We start from the raw sequence: 21,163 nt of genomic DNA, 5'->3' as shown, positions 1-21,163 counted from the left end.
TATAAATATAGTGAATAAACACCAGGAATTTCAAAAAAATTTATAAATAAATTAAATTTTTAGTGAGTTAATCGCTATTTTACTGAAAAGGATCCACTGTGGTACTGAGGTATGTTTAGTAATTAGTCACAACAACGCCTGCTTGTAAAACTATGTTTAAATATAACAAAATGCCAGTTTTGGAAAAATGTCTAATTTTGCTCTAGCCTGAGATGATTTTTGGTCCGGCAAAATTTCATACAAGCATAAAATTTTGATCGTTCAATTTGTATTTCAGCTGTATGCTATAATTATCCAATCTAAACCTTTCGGAGATTGTGGCAATGTCTGAGATAATAATCTGTGCCAAATTTCGTCACAACATCGTTTTTAATAAAAAAGTTTTTCATACAAGAACTTGTATTTGATCGACCAGTTTGTATGGCAGCTATATGCTAAAGTGATCCGATCTGAACCATTTCTTCGGAAATTGTAGCAATGTCTTAGATAACAATCTGTGCCAAATTTCATGAACCTAACTATGCAAATAAAAAAATACTTCATATATGGTTTCTTGATGAGAAAGACCGTGTGCCAAATTTTAGGTCGATAACCCCAAAATTGAGCCCCTCTGCACCCTGAAATCTTAAATTTTTGAGTTGTTAAGATATATAACCTATTACATGAACTATTGGAGTAAAATTTATTGCAAAAATAGCCTAACTCCATTTGGCAACAACAAAGGATTTTAATTGTCAATAGAGTGAAATGAGCTGCAGCCTAGAAAATCAATTTTCCTCAATTAAAAATACCACAAAAACGTGCCTTATTATTTTACGAAACACACAGCTTACCAAATCCAGCCTTCACACACTTTTTAATTGACTGTTACATACTGCTGCGTAAAGTTGCACCTCCGCTGCCGCTTTAAGTACTGAACACTTGGCTTCGCAATCCCCAGCTTTTTGTGCAGAAACTAATTGACTTTCTAATAGTGTGAAAATTCTTGTTCGCCACAAATTACAGCACATATTTGTCAGTACAAAATGCGTGTATGTGTGTGTTGCCTACAAATGCGGCAGCCGGTATGTCTGTAGAAACTAATACATACACACATACATACATATGTAGGTATTTACAAAACACTGTGCGAAACTTTTCTCGATATTGGCTCTTTGTACAACATGCATGAGTATGTATGCTGCCGATGAATGCACAATAGGAACTGCATTTTTCTCACTCATGCCAAAGCGCCTGTTGTTATGCAACAATGCAGCAATAAAAACGCTTAAACGCAACTATGCACATTTATATGTATGCGGTTGTAAGCGTGTGCAAACTTGCACACATAACGATATAGAGAGCTGCGCATAACATGCTGTTATCTGTGTGCGTACGTATATACATATGTATGCATGTGGGTGTGCAAGTGAACGGATGAATGATGTGCTGCCAGACAGCAAGGACATGGCATTTTGCACAATTTCGCATAGACAAGATATTTGCAAGCAATGAAAAAGTTTCTGCGTGACGGAGAAAGCAAAATAAAAACAAAAACAAACACGTTAACTTTGGTTACACTGCAACTTTGATACCCTTCTCAAATAAATTAATAGTTTGTATGGCAGCTATATGTTATAGTGGTCCGATTTGAACAATTTTTGTCGCATATTATACCGTTGTTTTGAATACTAATCCAAGTCGAATTTCGTGAAGATAGCTTGTCAAACAAAAAAGTTTTCCATACAAGGTCTTGACTTTGATCGGTCAGTTTGTATGGCAGCTATATGCCATAGTGGTCCGATCTCAACAGTTTCTTCGCATATTATACCGTTGTTTTGGGAAACAATTCATGCCAAATTTCGTTAGCATAACTCTTGAAGTAAAATAGTTTTCCATACAAGAACTATACAAGAACTTAATTCCTATCGTTCAGTTTGTATGCCAACTATATGCTATAGTAGTTCAATCTGAACAATTTCTTCACAGCTTGTACTGTTGCTTTAGACAATAATCAACTTAATACACCCTGTTCAGGGTATAAAAATCGAAATAAAACAGCACTTCCACACTTCAAAGTGTTGAAGGCGGAGGCATGAGTGGCTGCCGTGAAAGGATACAGTAGCAACAAACAAACAAAAACGCGGCATAAAGTTCAAAAAAGTCAAAAAAAACTTTTCTTTTGTTTGTTGTGTGATGAAGTGAGAGTGCGCTTTCGTATTTGCACACTTGCAATTATGTGCATATGTTGTTGCTACACACTATAAATATATATAAACGTATGCTACTTTTGTATACAAATTGTTTTTTTTTTCGTTTTGTATGTGGTACACAACTTTATGTGCAGCTGATTGCATTTGCCGAGCGTGTGTGCTAGCCGGCCGGTCCTTTCATGTCCGCTCAACAAGATTCCTACACTTGCATTGAAACAGAAAACAGAAAAGTTCAAACGAATTTCGCAACAAAATAGCCTTTTGAATAATCTTCATACACTTTATTTCACTTCTATTCAATCAAAGACTAAGTGTTGTTGCTGGAAATTTGTTATATATTCACTTGGCTGTCAGAGTCTAAGTGCAAATGCAAAGCAGCTAAACTAATTGTGCAGCTAGTTATAGTGTTTTAAGTGCTATATACGGTAGAATTGCATATGCGTGTGTGTGTTCATGTAATTTACAGTTAGCTCACCTACATGCATACTTTCGCATACAGTTCACCAACACTTTCGCACAACTCTGTTCAATTTTCAAGCCTTTCACCTGCACATTGTTCGACATTTCAATAAGATTCTCTCTGCTGGCCTGGACCCGTCTTCACTGACGTGTTCGTGCATATGTCCTTAATAGTGTCTGCACAATTTAATAAGCGTGCATGCGCATGTAGTCCATTTACTTTTCAATATGCTCAATATGTTTTCTAAAACGTCTTTTTGTTCTCGCTTTTTCTACCTTTTCTTGCATTTTGCTCAATTTAGTTGGTTCTTTTATCTCTAAAGAACTATGAAATAACGGCTTGTAATTGAATTGTAGACAACAAAGCGATGTGTATTTTGCAAAATGGTAACATTAGACGCAATAGTTGTGATATAGTAAATATTAAACCTAATATAAATATATAAATTTTCATAAGGTTGTATAAATATGATTATTCATCAAAGCATTATTATTTTAAAAATGTAATTATAATCTCATATAAAATAAATATGTTACTTAAATTTGAATGCATACTAAAGTGGTTAAAAAATGTTTTCTTTCGCTATTCACTTTGTTAAAATGGGCTTTTATGGTATACAATTCTACGAAAATCTCTGCAACTTTTCCTTTGGAAGTTTTTCGCTAAGACCAGCTGTTCACTAAATTTTTTTAATGTGTGAAAAGCTTTGAAAATTGAAAAGGAGGCACTTAAAGTCACGATTAATATTTTTTTTTTTTATCCACCCTAATGCATATATAAAAATTTTCGTCCCACCCTAATGCATACATTAATTCAATTTAGCCAGGATAAGAAATAAAAAAACAATTTTTAATAAAACACTTTAAGTAGTATATAAATTTCTTCCCGACCCACCCTAATGCATGCATTAATTCAATTCAGCCAGGATAAGAAATAAAAAACAATTTTTTATAAAACACCCTAATTTATATATTAAAAAATCGATCCACCCTAATGCATACATTACCTCAATAAAGCCAGGATAAGACATAAAAAAGAGTTTTCAATAAAACACCTTTATTTTTATATAAAAAAAAATTCTGCCTACCCTAATGCATACATTATTTGAGTTCAGCCAATAATTCTGCTGAAGCAAACACTACTGTAATGATGGTCTTTCTTGCTTATTGCACTCATTGTCCTTCGACTTCGCCGCTTCTTGGTGCACGTTTTACAATATAATTGATTTTCGTGCTGCTCTTTGCACCCACGCAGGTGTACACTAAGTGACACAAGTGTGGCTACACACACACGCGTATGCTTTTGTGTTGGTTGTAAATGCAATTAACTGGTATTGATGTCAGAGCAGCGGCAGTCACCTCTGTCACATCAGCTATTTTGCACCAACACTACTGCAAATTTAGTTATAATTAGATTTTTTTGCGTTTTATTGTATTTTTTTTTTTTACCTTCTTTTAATTATTATCGCTGTTGCGTATCTAGTTTTATAGTACTTTGAATGCTGATAATGTACGAGTAGCAGTAGTAAAGTAAGACATAAAAGCTAATAAATTCGTTTACCAGCTGAAGTATTTGTACCGTATTGTTCTGCTTAAAGCTGCTGCACAGTTTTAAGTTTAAGTTAAGTTTGAAGAGTCGGTGATGCTTCTTTTCTATAGACTATACCTTTCAAAATAACTTATTAAGTTTTGAAAAGCGCAATTTTAATAGTTTTTGAGTTGTAGGCTTTTCTGGTATAGCCGCCGCAATCAGCTCCAGCAGTTTATTCTAAAACTCGTTTTTCTCAAAACTAAATATTTCAAAATTCCTTGAGTGATAACTCGGTGACAAATTTTAAATTTTTTTCTGCTTTTTCTATATATCAACACCTAAAATGCAAAATAACGTATCACCACTTTTTATGAGTTTGCAGGCGAAGTAAAAGTGATATAAAAGAAACCACTCTTTTTGAAAGAAAATTTGAGTTTAGGTTATAAAACGGTTATATATTGGTTATAAAACGGTTATGTATTGGTTATATATTGGTTATAAAACGGTTATATATCGGTTATAAAACGGTTATATATTGGTTATAAACTGGTTATATATTGGTTATAAAATAGTTATATGTTGGTTATAAAATTATTATATATTGATTATATCTGACAGCGAGAGGTTAAAATTCTATGATAAATACATATACATATGTGATTTTATGTAGCCACGACTTTTCTGATTCTATTGAACGGATTTTCCTATAATTTTTGGAAAGTCTTCCTTATGCACTTGTATATATATGTATATTTATACGAAATCCAACCCTGATTATATACCACAGCATACAAGTGAAAGCTTTTTAGTGATTTTTTTACTACAGTTATATGTATGTGTAGTAAATATTCGTCGAACTATAAAAATTAATAAACAATTGCTAAAGTGCGTAATAAGGAGATCTTTGCAACCCCTAAAAATAAGCAAAGACGACTTTCTCTTCTACAAATAAGTATAAAATAAGAATTGCTAATCTCGGTGCTCTGCTTGGTTTTTCTTGTGAAATACACCATATCTGTAGCACTACTCTACTTGAACTAATATGTATGTATGTCGATATGACCCTGAATTTATGTGCTGCACGCATACACATAAATTTTTTGTGATTGCATTTTTATGGTTTCATGTTACACATTTTTGTGGCTTTATGCGTTCGCTTTGCTTTCGGGTTTTTAATGTCCATTCGTAAGTAGACGCTTATTGTCCTCTTTGGCTAACACATACAAGTAAAAGCTATTCACATATACATACTCATATATTTGTATGTATGTGTATATAAATATATTTCAGTAAGCCCGCCTATGTTTGCGTGGGCTTGATTGATGGCTTTCATTGTTGTTGCTTTCGCTTTTCTTTGCTTTGTACTGCTCTTTAATGTCACATTTTCGCTGTAAGTATGGCTAGTAGTCATAGCTTTACGATTTAAGCTTCACATTTCATTTTTATTTAAAATGTTTCTTGAATTAGTCTGGCATTATTAAATTGCCAAATGCGATATCTGTTTCTGTTTTATCGCTTTCTTTCAGTTCAGTTTCGGTTTCATTTTCATTTGGTAAACGTTAGCAGTAATAATGGCTTTCTATTAATTCTTAATGAAAATAACATCATATAATAGTGCACAAATACATAAAAATGCATCCTCCTTCGCTCCACTTTATATTTTCTTTTTTAGGACGTCAAGGTTTTTATATCTTAAGCAGGGTATATTTTCAGATCAATTGAAAAGTTTCTGCCCTGAAACATATTCTAAGTTTACCACGAAGTTTGTACCCAAAGGAAACGAAAGAAGACCGTTTAGAATATATATAAATGATCAGTGAGCTTAGTCGATTTAGCCATGTCCGTCTACCCACAGCTTGTGAGTTATCAATCTGAAATTTCGCACACGTCCTTTTCTCCACAAGTAGCTGCATAATTGCCAAAACTGACGATATCGGCCGACTAAAAGATGCAGCTGCCATACAAACTGACCGCTCGAAATCAAGCCCTTATACATATGAACAACCTTTTATTTGACAAGATATCTTCACGAAATTTGACGTAGATTATTATCCAAGGCAACGCTACAATCTCCCAAGAAATTGTGCAGATGGCAGCAGTGTACGATGTAGCTGCCATAAACAAATAAAGAAAAAGTTATTTTTATACCCTTACATGCTATACGCAATGCACATGTGAAGGGTATTAACAGTTTTTCTTGTTGTCCATTCATTCCACCACTTTTTCAAGTTCAACTTATTCAACTCTCTTTAATTTCACTAATATTTCAATTGAATGAGAGTTTTTTTTTCTTGCTCGAGCCTTTTCAGCTTTGCCGTTTCCTTGGAGACACTTTTGACATCTACGACAAATTGAAATAATTAGCAAACTTTTCCGCCCAACTTTTGTCTCGGTTGCTGCGTCGGTTGCCAATGAATACTAAGACATTTTGTGGTATTCGCCAACTGTGGCACAAAAGTATTTTGTCGGCTATCAATTCACTGCAGAATAGTGTTCAAGCGTGTCAAAGGAAGAAATGGAAAAAAATAAGAAAAAAAACTTAAAAAATAAGAAAAAGAATGGAAAAAAATAAGAAAAATATGGAAAAAATAAGAAAAAAATGGAAAAAATAAGAAAAAAATGGAAAAAATAAGAAAAAAATTTGCAAGTAAGTTTTCACAAATAACACAGTTCAAGTAGGAGAAAATCTGCATTATTTGCTCGTTGTAGCACGAACATGAAATAGAGAGCACTTCAGCAAAAGTTGTGGCATATTTTAAGTTAAACGGTATATTTACTCGCGCCTTAATGCGCTTGCCAAAAAACAAATGGTGCTCAAGCTACAAACTCAAATCATTGCTTTGATTATTTTTATGCCGCGTAATGCCATGCATTCCGTTATCATGCTTAATCACAAACGTAAATATTTTATTGCGCAATCTAATGAGAACATCAAACAGTCGCAGGCGTTCCACACTTAACCTCAAAATGTGCTTCCGACAATCCGCGCGCCAAATCAAACACGGTTCTAATTAAATAGCGGCTCGCATTCGTGCCGTTGGTCATCAAAGCACTTTGTCGGTTTGTTAATGGGCGCAGTTTTATTTAATTATAGTTGTTGTTTTTCTTTATAACGAGTTTTATTATACCCCAAAACCCTAAAAGCCCACAGAAAAATACGTCTGATATTTACTTAATATGTCCTTTAGTTGGCCAAAAGCACTTTCAAGTTTGTTGGTATAATAAAATTTGCTTTTAATTAAGAATAAATGCGCCTCTAACTGTAAGGTCTAACTGTTAAAGTAAATACCGGCGCTACGATTTCAGCCTAAGTGGACGCACGGAGGGAAATGTTGTTGTCGTTGCATATACGCACTTATGTATTGTATGTATGTCTGTGAGTGGTGCTAGTATGACAAACTTCCTTCCTTTCACTCAATACAAATACTAGAAGTCCACTCGAGAAATGCGGTCAATACGATTTCAGGTGTTTGCTTTGTGTGCTCGGTTTACAACAATGTTTATTTTGTTGTTTGTCACTAAATAGTGGCTTTGGCTTGCGTTCAGCAGCGTAATTTGTGTATATGAGTTGAGCATTGTGTAGTTAAAGTACTCGTAGTGTGTGTTGCTGTTTAGTTCGTGGAAATTGTCAAGCGAAATGGTTATTCAATCACAGCAAAAAAATTAACCTTTTTACCTTTAAGAAGTGCCTCAGTTTTGTTTTTGTAGGTAGCATTAAGACCCTTAGATAAGGTTAGATAAGTGAGAATTGCACTGCGACCTAGGGTCTATTGTGCTTAAGACCTTTACCATTGCTATTAAAGGATTTACAGTTACAGCGCCGAAACTGAGAATCGTTTTCACAAGTGTATTGGGGTTAAGAAGAATTATTTTTAGCGGACAACATAGTTTTTGAAGAATAAATTAAGAATTTTCAAATTATGAACAAAGTCCTACTATTTTTTGCCCACAATAGTGTAAGAGTAATTTTATTGAAAATTTATACTGCAAATTTTTTTTCTGCAAAACATATTTTTTTTTGTATTTTTTGATGCAAAATATTGTACACGTATTTTTTTATTTCGCCACATTTTGAAAAATTTTAGAGTTATGAATTTTCGAAAGTTCAATGCCTGAAAAAAGTACCTTTAAGCATTTGCTTTATACGAAGCAAAGTATTTTATTAGAGAAATAAATATGCGGTTTATATATTTATATATATAATTATATATAATTTTTCTTCAGCTTTGCAATGAGATGTACGTTGAATTTATTCGAATTTTTTAGATTTTTTTTTGCTACAATGTGAACCAGCACTTAGTTACTCATACGCTATGACGACCGCACACGCTGGTATTACTGTCTAGAGTGATTTTAGTGTCCAGTGTTGATACTATTACACTAGATGCTTATTTTTTCAATTTTTAAAACATAAAAAAGATTAAAAAATGTTGCAATTTCGATATAACTCTTTTTTATAATGAATGATGAGCCACTTAGGTCCTAACTAAATCGATTTTTATTTGCCTAAAATATTTTTATGTAAATATTGTGCATATGTATGTATAGTAAATGTATGTATGTATGTACTACTTGTACACGTATAGTATAAGTTCTCATTTTACGCGCATTAGCAATGGTTGCTCTTCTATTCATTCGAACATTTACTCATATTACATACGTGGGTGGTAGTACTGCGATACGTTTTTGGGGTGGCAACTGGCAAATATTTTATTTTGCCTGTAAGTGCCGGGGTGGTCGGAAATGTTTTGACAATTGATCATTTCCTTGATTTTTCGATTAATTTCTTTACACTCCCACATATTTTTCTATAGGCACATATGCACTTAGCTGGGCTGGGTCGAACAAAAAGCGACGCATTTAGTGAAATGAGGTCACATTATAACAATTTTTTGTTTATTATGGCAGAACAGTGTGTTAACACTGTACTGCTTGTTGATATACGCTTGTATTGTGTACTATCTGAGTATACATATGTGTTATGTGTTATTATATGGCGCTTGTGCTTAAATATGCTTCACTTTTAAGGAGCCGAATTTCGTTTTGTGAAAGCTCTAAGCCATTTCAATCATATAGTATATCCACAATGCTGTCTCCAGCAACACATTACCACTTATCTCTGCCCATCTTTAGTGCGGCCACAATATCGCTCATCAATCATAAGGCGCATGCTTGTTTGCATTTAATGTAAACAATAATCTGATAGAAATAAATACAATATTTGTACGCTTGCACGTGTATACTCACATTTTCTCTACATTTTTCGCCACATATCTATAAAACACATAGATATGTGTATATGTCTGTATGTACACTAGTGAAAAGCTTCACACAACACTCCAACATATATTACACATACACATGTACACACCCACATGTAGTTGCATATGTGTGCCACGAAATTAATTTTGCTTGCCACAAAATGTTTTCGGCTCAATATTGTTGCTGCGAGCACTACATTATGTTTGTGTTTTCGTTGTTGCAACATATGCACGCACGTGTCGCAAGTGCGGCCATTAGCCTACGACGCGGACAACAATTGAATTCCATACAGCACATACTCGTATAAGTGTATATCCTTCCTTCTACTCTTCGTCGCAAATCTCCTCTAGGCTAATAGTACGTGGCTTGATTCGTTTCTTGTTTATTTTTGGCTGTTTCATTTTTGGGAAATTTTCTTTGCTTTGTGCTGCAAGAGACAAACACAGTCATTTAAGCTGGAAATGATTTCATTAAATTGTTCTTTTCCATTTTTCCCTTGTCTCATAACTAGCCGTAAGTGCTCCATATGGAAGCTATTTTCTTTGGCGCCAAATTTTTTTTTCGCCGTCTGCTGTATTTCGTTCGGCAGATTTCTGTGGCTTGCGGCCACAAAGATTTTTCATTTTACTATTTTCCCAAATAATATGGGCTTATAAATATTTTTTTGTTGTATAAAAGTTGTAATTGTAATTTGAACTAATTTATTTTTAATTTTATTTAATCCACTTGTTTTGCATTTCTTATTTTTATTTTTATTTTTTCTTATTTTTATTTATTTCTTATTTTTTCTTATTTTTATTTATTTCTTATTTTATTTTTTCTAATTTTCAGTTTTTATATTATTTTTATTGTTTTTTTTTTCTTTTATTGTTTGTTTTTCTTTTCTTATTTCTTATTTTCTTTCGGTTTAACCTACAAAAATGCAAAGATTCCATACAAGAACCTGATTTTGTTCGTTCAGTTTGTACAGCAGCTATATGCTATAGTGAATCGATCTGAACAATTTCTTAGGATATTTAACCACTACGTCAGACAATTATCTGTACAAAAATTCGTGCGGTTATCTCTTAAAATAAAAAAGTTGCTCATACAAGTAATTTTCTTGGTTCATTCAGTTTGTATGGTAGCTATGTGTTATAGTGTTCCAATAGGAGAAAAAGGCGTGTGCAAAAACTCAGATCAATAAGTCAAAAACTGAGGGACGGACAGATATGGATAAATCAACTCAGCTCGTCGCGCTACTTCAGGGTATAAAAATACATCTGAACTTGATACCTTCATTAAGAAGCAATTATTCGGCCACAGTGAAAGCCAATCGAAAAAAATGTTTAAACACATGAAAAATTATTGGTTGTCATTAGAGTAAAGATTGTTTAATACAATAAACAGACGTTATATAAGTATGTCCAGAATTTTTCTGTCATATAGAAAGCGAAATCAGTCACATAAAGAAGCAAAGTTGAATGCTAAACGCTTTAATAGAAAAATAATGAGAGTGTGGACCGTGGCATAGAGTAGTGCTAGGACAAGTTGCCTCAAATAACTACAAGTTTTATGCATGCAAATGACATGAAAGTGCACATATTTTTTTGTATGAAATTTATGATGCTCATAAAATCTGCAAGTGCACTTATGTTGTATATAAGGGAGCGTACTTAGTTACTGCGTCTATAAAAATTTACAGGGTGTTACCAACTATCATTATTTTATTATATACTTTTCTGCAACATTCATTTATACTAATACTATAAAAAGGAAATATATAATTTTCTGTTAGTTTGAATTAAATAGACACCGAAACTACCTGATGGATTTGAAAAATTCTTGCACCCTTAGTAAGTTAGATTCTTCATGGTGAATATAGATTACATAACGTCACCTAAAATGTGAAATAACGTAACATCACTTTTCATAAGTTTAAAGGCGAAGCAAACACGTTCTAATAGAAAGCACTCAAAAAGAAACAAAATTTGAGTTTTGGTTATAAAATGGTTATAATTTTGGTTATAAAAGGGTTATACATTGGTTATAAACGGTTATAAAATGGTGATATATTGTTATATTTGCAAGCGAAAGCTGACAATTTTATGTTACATATGAATATGAATATATAATATGATGCAGTGAATCGTAACTCAATTTTGATTTTATTGATGATACGTTGTTTTGCATTATTGGTGATGATATTTTATATTTTCAAAACAGTTAGGGACTAAACTGCTAAAACGCCCTTAATGTAACTTAAGATATAAAAAAATACCCAAAATATGCTTTTCAGCGAAAATTTTTGAAACACCTTAATGCAAAACGGTACTATCAAAAATGCCAGCCACGCACGACAGCCAGGCGAAATCATTCTTGAGCAGCGGGAATAAGCAGAGCCAGCGTTATGACTAATTTAGTGCACACAGTGGGCGGAGTTTTCCACTTAACTATAAAACGGCACACATACGAGTGTTTCAAAATAAAACAAAAAAATAAATAAATAATAAGTAATCACAAAGAAAAACTACAAACAGTGAAATAAAACAAAACGCAAAATGTAAGCACGGCAACAAAAACTTCGCTGCCAACTTCTGGCGTACTTGCCTTCAATTCACATTGCAAACTGTTGCGCTTCGGCATTCCCTTGCGTAGTCAAAGAAATTGCTACGTACGCTGAGTCCTTTGTGTATGCATTACGTAATCGCGCGCTTTTGCCTTCCAACGCGTTTATTTCCGCCCCTCAAGCGACCGAGTTTCATTTGTGTGGCATGGTCCACACTTTCATTATTTTTAATAAGCTCCCAAGTGTACAATTTGGTGCGTTGTTGTGTTGTGTTGTGTGAACGCCCCTATTTGCTTTCTAATTGGTGATGCCAGCACTCATACTTGGCTAGGCTGCCTGCCTGTGCGACTTGACAAGAACAAAACTAAGAATACTTGCGCTGACGTCATGGTTGGGAAAAGTGGAAAAAGCAGTGGAAAAGTGGCACGGAATATGAGAAGTAGTTATTTATGTAAGGGAGCAGGCGTCGTGTTGGGCTTGCCACAGCAATAGGTGATGTAATGTGAGCTACGCAGGATAACAAGGATGCGTGTGTATGGTTGTTTAGTTAGTTATTATTATTTTATTTGGCAGTTTTATTAATAAAAATAAGTTGAATTATCATTGCTGCTCAAATTACAGGCTGCTCGCATAATGGGTAATTTTGCTTTTATGAAAATGTTGGCAGCTAGAATTGCTCTCTGAAAGCGCGCATAATTTCTATTAATAATACATTTTGATATTATTAGTAATTTTATATATTATTTATGCAGTGTGTGTAATAAAACTGTTGTATATAAAAAAGAAATGGCATGTTCCTCGTTATATGTCAATACGCTGGTCAGGTCATGACGTCCGAATGGATCAAAACGCTGCAGTTCTGAGCGCATTCGACGCAGTACCCGCTGGGGAAAGCAGAGAGAAAATCTAAGTATTTTTCGCCTAAAATATTTGCTGAAATATGAAATAACGAAATAAATACCGTCTATGAAAGTCTTCATTATAAACGAATATGCAAGAAAATGCCTAACTATTTTCTTTGTCTATTATTGCCCGTGTGCCACATGCTTGCAATCGGCCAAGTTTCATTGCAATTATTTGCTCAATAATGCATATTTTTTCACTATTTTTTCGCTTTCCAATTCATAAATCGCCGCACAAATATGGTCTGTAGTCCAATATTTTCAAAGCAAGTTGGAATAATGCGCCGCTTGTTGGGAATTGACTTGCCATGGCACGTCCGACTTCGATTGCCTTACTTTGGTGCTAAAAATAATTGTTTTTGCTTCATGTGATTTCTGTGCGTTGCTGCTCTGCTTGCACAATTGTCTTACTTATTGGCTTTGCAATGTTTTATCAAAGTGTGTGTTAAGTGGGAAATTTTCTATGAAAGAAAGTGCGAGCTAAAAAAATTGTTTTAACCAAACGTGATAAACAAGTTTTCTTCGATACAAACAGCTGTAGCTGTCTTTTCATCTATCAGTTGTGCAAACTATGTCAATTGTGTTGCAAATTGGGACAATTGTGTTTTGTTATTGCCAACAAGCAACAACTGTGGCAACAATTGCGAAAGGGGAGAGAAAGAAAGGCACTTTTGAAATGTTGTTTTTCATACTTTGAATTTTTGAAATGTACATGTCTGCTGCGGCTGATCGACATGTCTAGTTGCCTGCTTCAGCGCTTTAATGAAGCTGACTTCGAACACAAGCAATAACAAGTTGTTGACTATAAACACTGTTCATTTGATTTTCATGTTGCAATGTTGTGAGCAATGCTTGTGATTGACATTTTTCGAGCTTTTCTAAGCCACACGGAGCTGTTGGTCTATACAAGCTGGTCAACTATTGATAATTCTGCTTGTCATTGTAAGCTGTAGTGGCCAGGAGGCTGGCAATGAACTAACAATAGTTGACTGATGACAGGTGTTGCTTGCAACAGCTAACCAACATTTTGCATTGACATTGCTGGCAAGCCAAGAGGCAGGCAAATTTCCAGTTCGTAACTGCAGTTAATTGCCATTTCTATGATTTTCATTTCACATACCTACATACATACATACATATATACATAACATATACATATGTTCATAAATATACAAATGTGTACATAAATATATAAATATGCAGTTATGCATCTGCATCAAAGTGTTGCTCTCAACTTTTAAAAATGTTATTTTGCCTCATTTCTCAGATTGCCACGTGTCAGCTACCTGCTATCCAAGCACCAGCAGCTAATTTAGTATCTACATACTATGTGTAGCTGTCATACAATTTTTGCTATTGCCACCTGTGTTGTTGTTGTGTGGCAAGTTACATGCAGCATGCGCATGAGTGCTGCGGATTAAGTGCACTTTGAAATGCTCGTTTAGAGCTATTTAAACTTGTTCGCGCACACAGCAATTAAAATGTCCTTAAACTTGCGCGCTTGAAAGTGCGCTCACAAGTGCAACATATAGACTTTTACAGTGCGCTGAATCGCTGAAAGTGTGCGCATACTTTGTAAGCGCTAATGCCAACTAAATGCTATACTATAAGTGGCATAAGTGAGCATAGTGCTTACAAAATATATACGCCGCTTACACGTTTAAATGCGACTTTTACTTTGTAAGCGTTAGTCTAAAGTGTCGCCGTAGAGTAATTTACGCTGCTAATGTTTTCAGCTTATTAACAATTTTAGTTGGGAAAGTCACCGCTGCAATTTGCAAATGTATTAGCAACATGTAGCATACAATATATAGAGTATACAATCGAATTGTGGCATAGTTAAGTGATAATCTCTTCAGCTTGCTATTTGCTATTTTATGCACACACGTACATATGCTATTTGTATAGAAATATAAAACTTCGCAAATAGTTCAGAAATAAGCATATTTAACATCGCATGCATGCAAATTGTTAACTGCTTGCAACATGCAATAGCATGCCACCCACAATACTTCTACACGTTTTTTTTTTTCTTATATACATTTGGTATATAAACAATAACTATTTTCTATTTCGTGAACTTAATACTTCTATTGCGTACTTGGTATTGTAAGCTTGCCACAAAACTCGTAATACCTAGTAGGAAACTTCGGAGACTATAAAGTATACTATATATAGTATATAAGTGATTAATCGATCTAAAATTTTGCACGCACACTTTTCTCTCTAAGAAGCTGCTAATTTGTTAGAATCGCCGATATTGCACCATTATAACATATAGCTGTCATACAAACTGACCGATCGAAATCAAGTCCTTGTACAAAAAACTTTTTTATTTGACAAGATATTCTCTTGAAATTTGACACTAATTATTATTGAAGGGGAAGCTACAATATCGTAAAGAATTTTCTAAATTGGACCACTCTAGCATATAGCTGCCATACGAACTGATCGAGTAATATCAAGTCCTTGTATAGAAAACTCTTTTATTTAACGAGATATTATTATGAAATTTGAAATATATTATTGTCCAAGGCAACGCAATAATCCCCGAAGAAATTGTTCAGATAGAGCCAATATAGCATATAGTTGCCATACAAACTAAACTATACAAATCAAGTCCTTGTATAGAAAACTCTTTTATTTAACGAGATATCTGCATGAAATTTGGCATAAATTACTGTCTAGAGCAAAGCTCCAAAATCTGAAGAAATCTTCCAGATCGCACTATTATAGCATATGATTGCCATACAAATTGCTTGATCAATTTCAAATACTTGTGTGAAAAACTTTTTCATTTGATAACATATCTTCTCAAAATTTGACATCCAGGGCAACGCTATAATCCCCGAAAATTTTCTTCAGATCGCACCATTATAGCATATAGCTGGCATACAAACTTACCGATCAAAATCAATATAAATACTTACTACGAAAATTCTTAAAGACTCGCCTACCAAGTATATGTAAATTCGTTCATTTTTGTATGCATGTATGTAGTTGCAAGTATTTTGCGTAAGCATGAAATTCTAATTTCTATTTTTTCAGTTTATTTTCGCTTTATTCCACTTTGTCTTGCTTTCAGCTGTATTCTTTTTACTTCTGAAAAGCTTTTATTTTTTTTAACTTACGACTTACGCTTGTATTTGGGTCATGACTTTTGTGACATCTGTTGCTGAAATGTAACTAAATGACCTAAGCATGCCAACGGCAGCAGCATTTTTGCGAATTCGCAAATTCAATTTCAATTTTGCCTCGAAATTACCATCTAGCGTAGTTAATTCGCCCTTAAGGCTGGCTCAGTTCTTTGGCTGAGCGCCGGCAACAGTTGTTAATCATTAGCAATGAAATACCCATTCAATTATAATTTTGCGTACTTGCGTAGCTGTACTTTTTTATTTAGTAGTATTTATGTATGTATATTAGGGTGAGCCAAACATTTTTTTTATTTCTTTCCTTAGATACCGTGCAAATTTTATCAAAATTTGTCCACTCTGTAATTATATTACACTATGAGCAGTTTAAAATATTGCAATTCACTTTTGTTAGTGCAAACTTTCACATGCTTCCATACACAGTATGCCACCACACACACACACTCTAAAGCACAAGCACTTCATATTTCCCCACACCTAAGCCACTTAACGGTACATAATTTAAACACAGTTCATTTCGTTTGTTTGTATGTGTGCTCTTTATCGCCTTATGGCTTGCCTGTTGCTAATAAATTGTTATGGTTATTATATTTACTCGCAAGCATACTTCAAGGCGCAAAATTATATGATTTCCCGCGTGCTCTGGTGTTACTCTCGATTTCTTATTAATAAACCACATCCAAGTGCTACGGTGTGCGGTGCGGTGCGGCGCTCGATTTCACTTCTGTTTTTGATTGTTATTTTATGCCACATTCAGTTTGAATAATTCTACCCAAGCGATTATGCCGCCAATACAATTGCGGCAATGCTTGCCATTACAGTACCGTATATAGTTATTTCTTGTGCGTGTCCTTGAGCGAAGTAGTTTGTTATTTAGGCTCCTTACACTCACACACATACATTTGTAGACGACATTGTGAATGTATTTTGTATTAATGTGCGTATGTATGTATTTATATGACATCGATTGTTTATAGTATATTCATATTGAATTACTTTCGTTGTACTTCGTAGAAGTACAAAAGTTTTCCGCCTCCATATCATCAATAATTCACAGTAATTTTACGCGTTTAATTGAATTGATTTGAAAATTACTTATGCTTAACTTTAACTTAACTTTGTTGTATGTCTTTAGCAATTCCATGCTTTGCTATATTTATTAATTTAAAGTGAAGACAGTTTGTGGCGGATTAAGGAAATGATAGTCATACATTAGCGTGGATGAAAAACATATATTTTTTCGCTTGGTACTCTGAAAAATAATTTCTAAGATATCTCTACATTAATCGCTCCATGTATGTATGAGCTCCTAAATCTATCGGGGAGGTCTTAAAGTTTTCTGTTTTTTTCTTTTTATCAACTAGAAAAGTTCATATTTCGCTTCCAACTACTTGAAAAAATATCTCATTTAATAGATTTAGTAGAAAGTTTAATGCTCTACAAAATTAACGTTTACAGTTTTTTTTGTAAACCTAACCGCTTAAAGGATATTAACAGTTGAAATTGCATTATTTAAAGGCATCTTTTTTCGTACGAATTTTATAACCCCAAGAATAAAAAAATAGTTATAAATCGTCATAAGTCAGTCAACAAATAAACAAAAATTTAACAAAAAAAAATAAATAAAAAACTAAATTCAAGAAATTAATAATTAATAAAAAAAATTAATAAAAAAATTATTAAAAATAATTAAATAAAAAAGATTAAAAAAAATTTTAATTAAAAAAAATTTTAATTTAAAAATTTAATAAAAAAAATAAATAAAAAACTAAATTCAAGAAATTAATAATTAATAAAAAAAAATTAATAAAAAAATTATTAAAAAAAATTTAATAAAAAAGATTAAAAAAAATTTAATTAAAAAAATGTTTAATTTAAAAAATTAACAAAAAAATTTTATGTTAAAGAAAAATTAAAAAAAAAATTTAAAAAAATTAAATAAATTAAAAAAAAATTAAAAAAAAATTTAAATTAAAAAGAAAATTAAATAAAATACCATTAAGAAAACGAGATCGAAAAAAATTTTATTTCTTTTTTTTCACGCTAATGCTGCACATGCTATTTATTTCTTCTTCTTCTTTACTGGCGTAGATACCGCTTACGCGATTATAGCCGAGTTAACAACAGCAAGGCTGTCGTTTAGTTTTCATTGGTACTGTTTTTACGTGGTGGATCCCAAACCCAGCGCACAACCCTGCGGAGGGAAGGTTTCGCCTTCTCACTTTAGCTCGCCTTCAAACGAATGTTCATAGGCTACCCAGAGGATACTTGGTCAAAGATTGGAAGTCGTGAGCTGCTTGAGTCATATGTAAAAGAATCGTTTCTGGCCACTCCCAAGTGAATGGCGATCAGAGAACTCTCAGAACTTTCCTCACTTGCGTGAACTTCTATTCTCCATCCTCCAATTTATTAATAGAAATTGCTCGTTTGTTCATTTGCATTGCGTTTTATTAATGCGTTTCTCTTATTTTACCAGGATTAACTAAAAAAAATAGATTTCTCGTATTATCCTTAAAAATAAGCGTCTTTTAAACCAATACAAGCATGCTTAAGTTTAATCTACATATTTCTCAATACAGAAGTTAGCAGCTTCGACTACGATGACTTTCAGCAAATTTTGTTTTTCTCGGTTTCCGCTTATTTTTTGAGCGTAATTAGCTAAATTGCTGCAAGGTTTCAAATTCATGTTCATAAACCCACTTTTGATCACAAGTAATGATGCATTTGATGTATGTCCTCAGCTGCATTGTCAAGCATCTCGTATGCGACCGCTTCTCGATGTCGTTTTGTTGCAAAAGTTTGAGGTCTTGATCTATAAAATTTCGAAGAAACTCATTGCTCATATTTTTTCATGTTAAAAATCGCCTGCCAAACTTTTCGTGTCGTAAATCAAACAAAATATTAGACAAATAATTTCTAATTTATCATTTTTCTAATTATTGTTAGTAGCATAATTATAACTATTATTTATTTAAATATTTATCAATTAACTTTCATTATTATCGAACCATAAATAAAAGAAAATTATGCACTAAACTAACTACGTCTTCTTCTTTATCTTTGCAGCAACTTTTCCGCTCACAGAATCCTGGACTCGCTGCCACAAATGCCGCGGCCGCCGCTGCTGCTGCGGCAGCTGCCACATCGGCTGCGCCACCTGGTGCACCGAACGGCACAATGCAGCCGCAGCAGATGGCGCAAATGGCCGCTTCACAGCAGTTTTTGGCCGCACAACAGAATGCCGCCTATGCCGCGCAACAAGCAGCTCCCTACGTCATCAATCCAGGACAAGATGCTGCACCCTATATGGGGCTGATAACTGCACAAATGCCACAGTATTACGGTGTACAATGGGGCATGTACCCCAGCAATCTCATACCACAACAGGGCACACAGCCGCGACGGCCGTTGACGCCATCGCAACAGGGCGCTGAGAATCAGTCCTATCAGGTGAATAATTTATGAAATACATTACCGTGTTTTTGTATAGATTTGTAGCCTAGTAATGTGTTTGTATTACTAACAAAGAAAAAATTATAAGGCAGGCTGTAATTTATGTGCGCCGTGAAAGCAAAAAAAAAGTATTATTATTATAAGTTGTATCATTTACAGTGTAAAGTTCTCGTGTAAAGACAGCTGAAAAAAAAGTGTAATTTTACAATGTACATTTGCTATTGTAAAATATTTTTGTAAAGCAACCGCGTCTAAAAAGGAACTACAACTAATTGCACATAATTATTTGGTCAAACGAATCGAATGTATTTTCGCTTGTAAAATTTCACATTAAACCAAAGGAACAGTATTTCGTCACCTAAAATGCAAAAGAACGTAACAACTCTTTTCATAAGTTTACAGGCAAAGGAGTGACGTAATAATAGAAACCACTCATATTAAAACAAAATTTGAGTTTTGGTTACAAAATACTTATATATTGGTTATAAAATACTTATATATTGGTTATAAAATACCTATATATAGGTTATGAAATAGTCATATATTGGTTATAAAATGGTTATATATTGGTTATTATACCCAACAGCGATTTCCAATTTTTTTTTATGATACGTTGCTTTGCATTTTAGGCGACGATTTACAAAACCCAATAATTTTTTTGTTTTTGGCCTAACCAAAGCAACCGCCATTAATAAATTATATTTATATATAAGCAATGCCGCTTAATCATTATAATGAGTTTGTACATAATTTGACTTCAATTAAATGAGTATATATATTTTTTCTTCTATTTTCTATAAAAACGCATAACCTTCATAAACAACAACAAATATCAAAATATAAATGCAAATATTTATATGCTAACCCTGTACAAAAACAAAAAAAATACCAAAAAATACTGTATAATTCATTGAATGCACCACAATCTCCATCAACGCCGATAATACAAACACATAAACTTGCTAATACGCAACGTCGCCGTGTGCCCAGGTCATACCGGCATTTTTCGATCAGAGTGGTTCGCTAGTGATGGGACCACGTACAGGCACACCGATGCGCCTCGTTAGCCCAGCACCGGTGCTGGTGCCACCAGGAGCGACACGCGCCGGCCCACCGCCACCGCAGGGCCCACCACAACTATATCCGCCTCAACCGCAGACGGCACAACAGAACTTGTACTCACAACAGAATGGTTCGAGTGTTGGAGGTAAGCGAAACTCACATGCAATTTAAACTAACCTAAAAATCAAACACTCTTTCTGTATTTAATGCAGAAAAAGACATCTAGCTTATTTGTAATTATGTACATAAATACTTAATGTTAATGCTTTCATCACATAACTACAGTTAAAATTACATATGTACATGCATATAGATATTTTTTCTTAGTATAGTAATTTTTTTTTTTTTTTACCGGGGGTTACTAATTTTTGCCGTTATACCATAATAGGCTGGGTTTAAAAGCAATCACGCATATTTATTTATTTATTTATTTTTTATAAACAATTATATTGGGTAGTCGAAAAAGTCTTTTCGTATTTCTAATCAAACGTCAACTTATTTTTTTGTGGTTTTCGTTGGATTTTATCACAAAAAATTGAATTAAGTTCTTGGATGCACTTTGTAAATCCACGTCGAAAGTTGAAAAAAATAATCACGCG

General features: G+C 33.6%; 1 protein-coding gene across 13 annotated transcripts in view; it reads left to right on the top strand.

The window, feature by feature from the left end:
- Nucleotides 1-21,163, top strand: part of LOC105231691 (maternal protein pumilio) — a 417,346-nt gene that overhangs the window by 374,571 nt on the left and 21,612 nt on the right. For all 13 annotated transcript variants that reach the window (XM_049446938.1, XM_049446935.1, XM_049446936.1 and 10 more), the window contains 2 exons: nucleotides 19,116-19,499; nucleotides 20,493-20,709. In XM_049446938.1, the coding sequence (XP_049302895.1) occupies nucleotides 19,116-19,499; nucleotides 20,493-20,709 (601 nt within the window). The remainder of the gene's footprint in view (nucleotides 1-19,115; nucleotides 19,500-20,492; nucleotides 20,710-21,163) is intronic.

The sequence above is a fragment of the Bactrocera dorsalis genome, chromosome 2 (genome assembly GCF_023373825.1).
Source record: "Bactrocera dorsalis isolate Fly_Bdor chromosome 2, ASM2337382v1, whole genome shotgun sequence".
NCBI lineage: Eukaryota > Metazoa > Arthropoda > Insecta > Diptera > Tephritidae > Bactrocera > Bactrocera dorsalis.
This window is presented reverse-complemented; position numbering and strand designations above follow the sequence as displayed.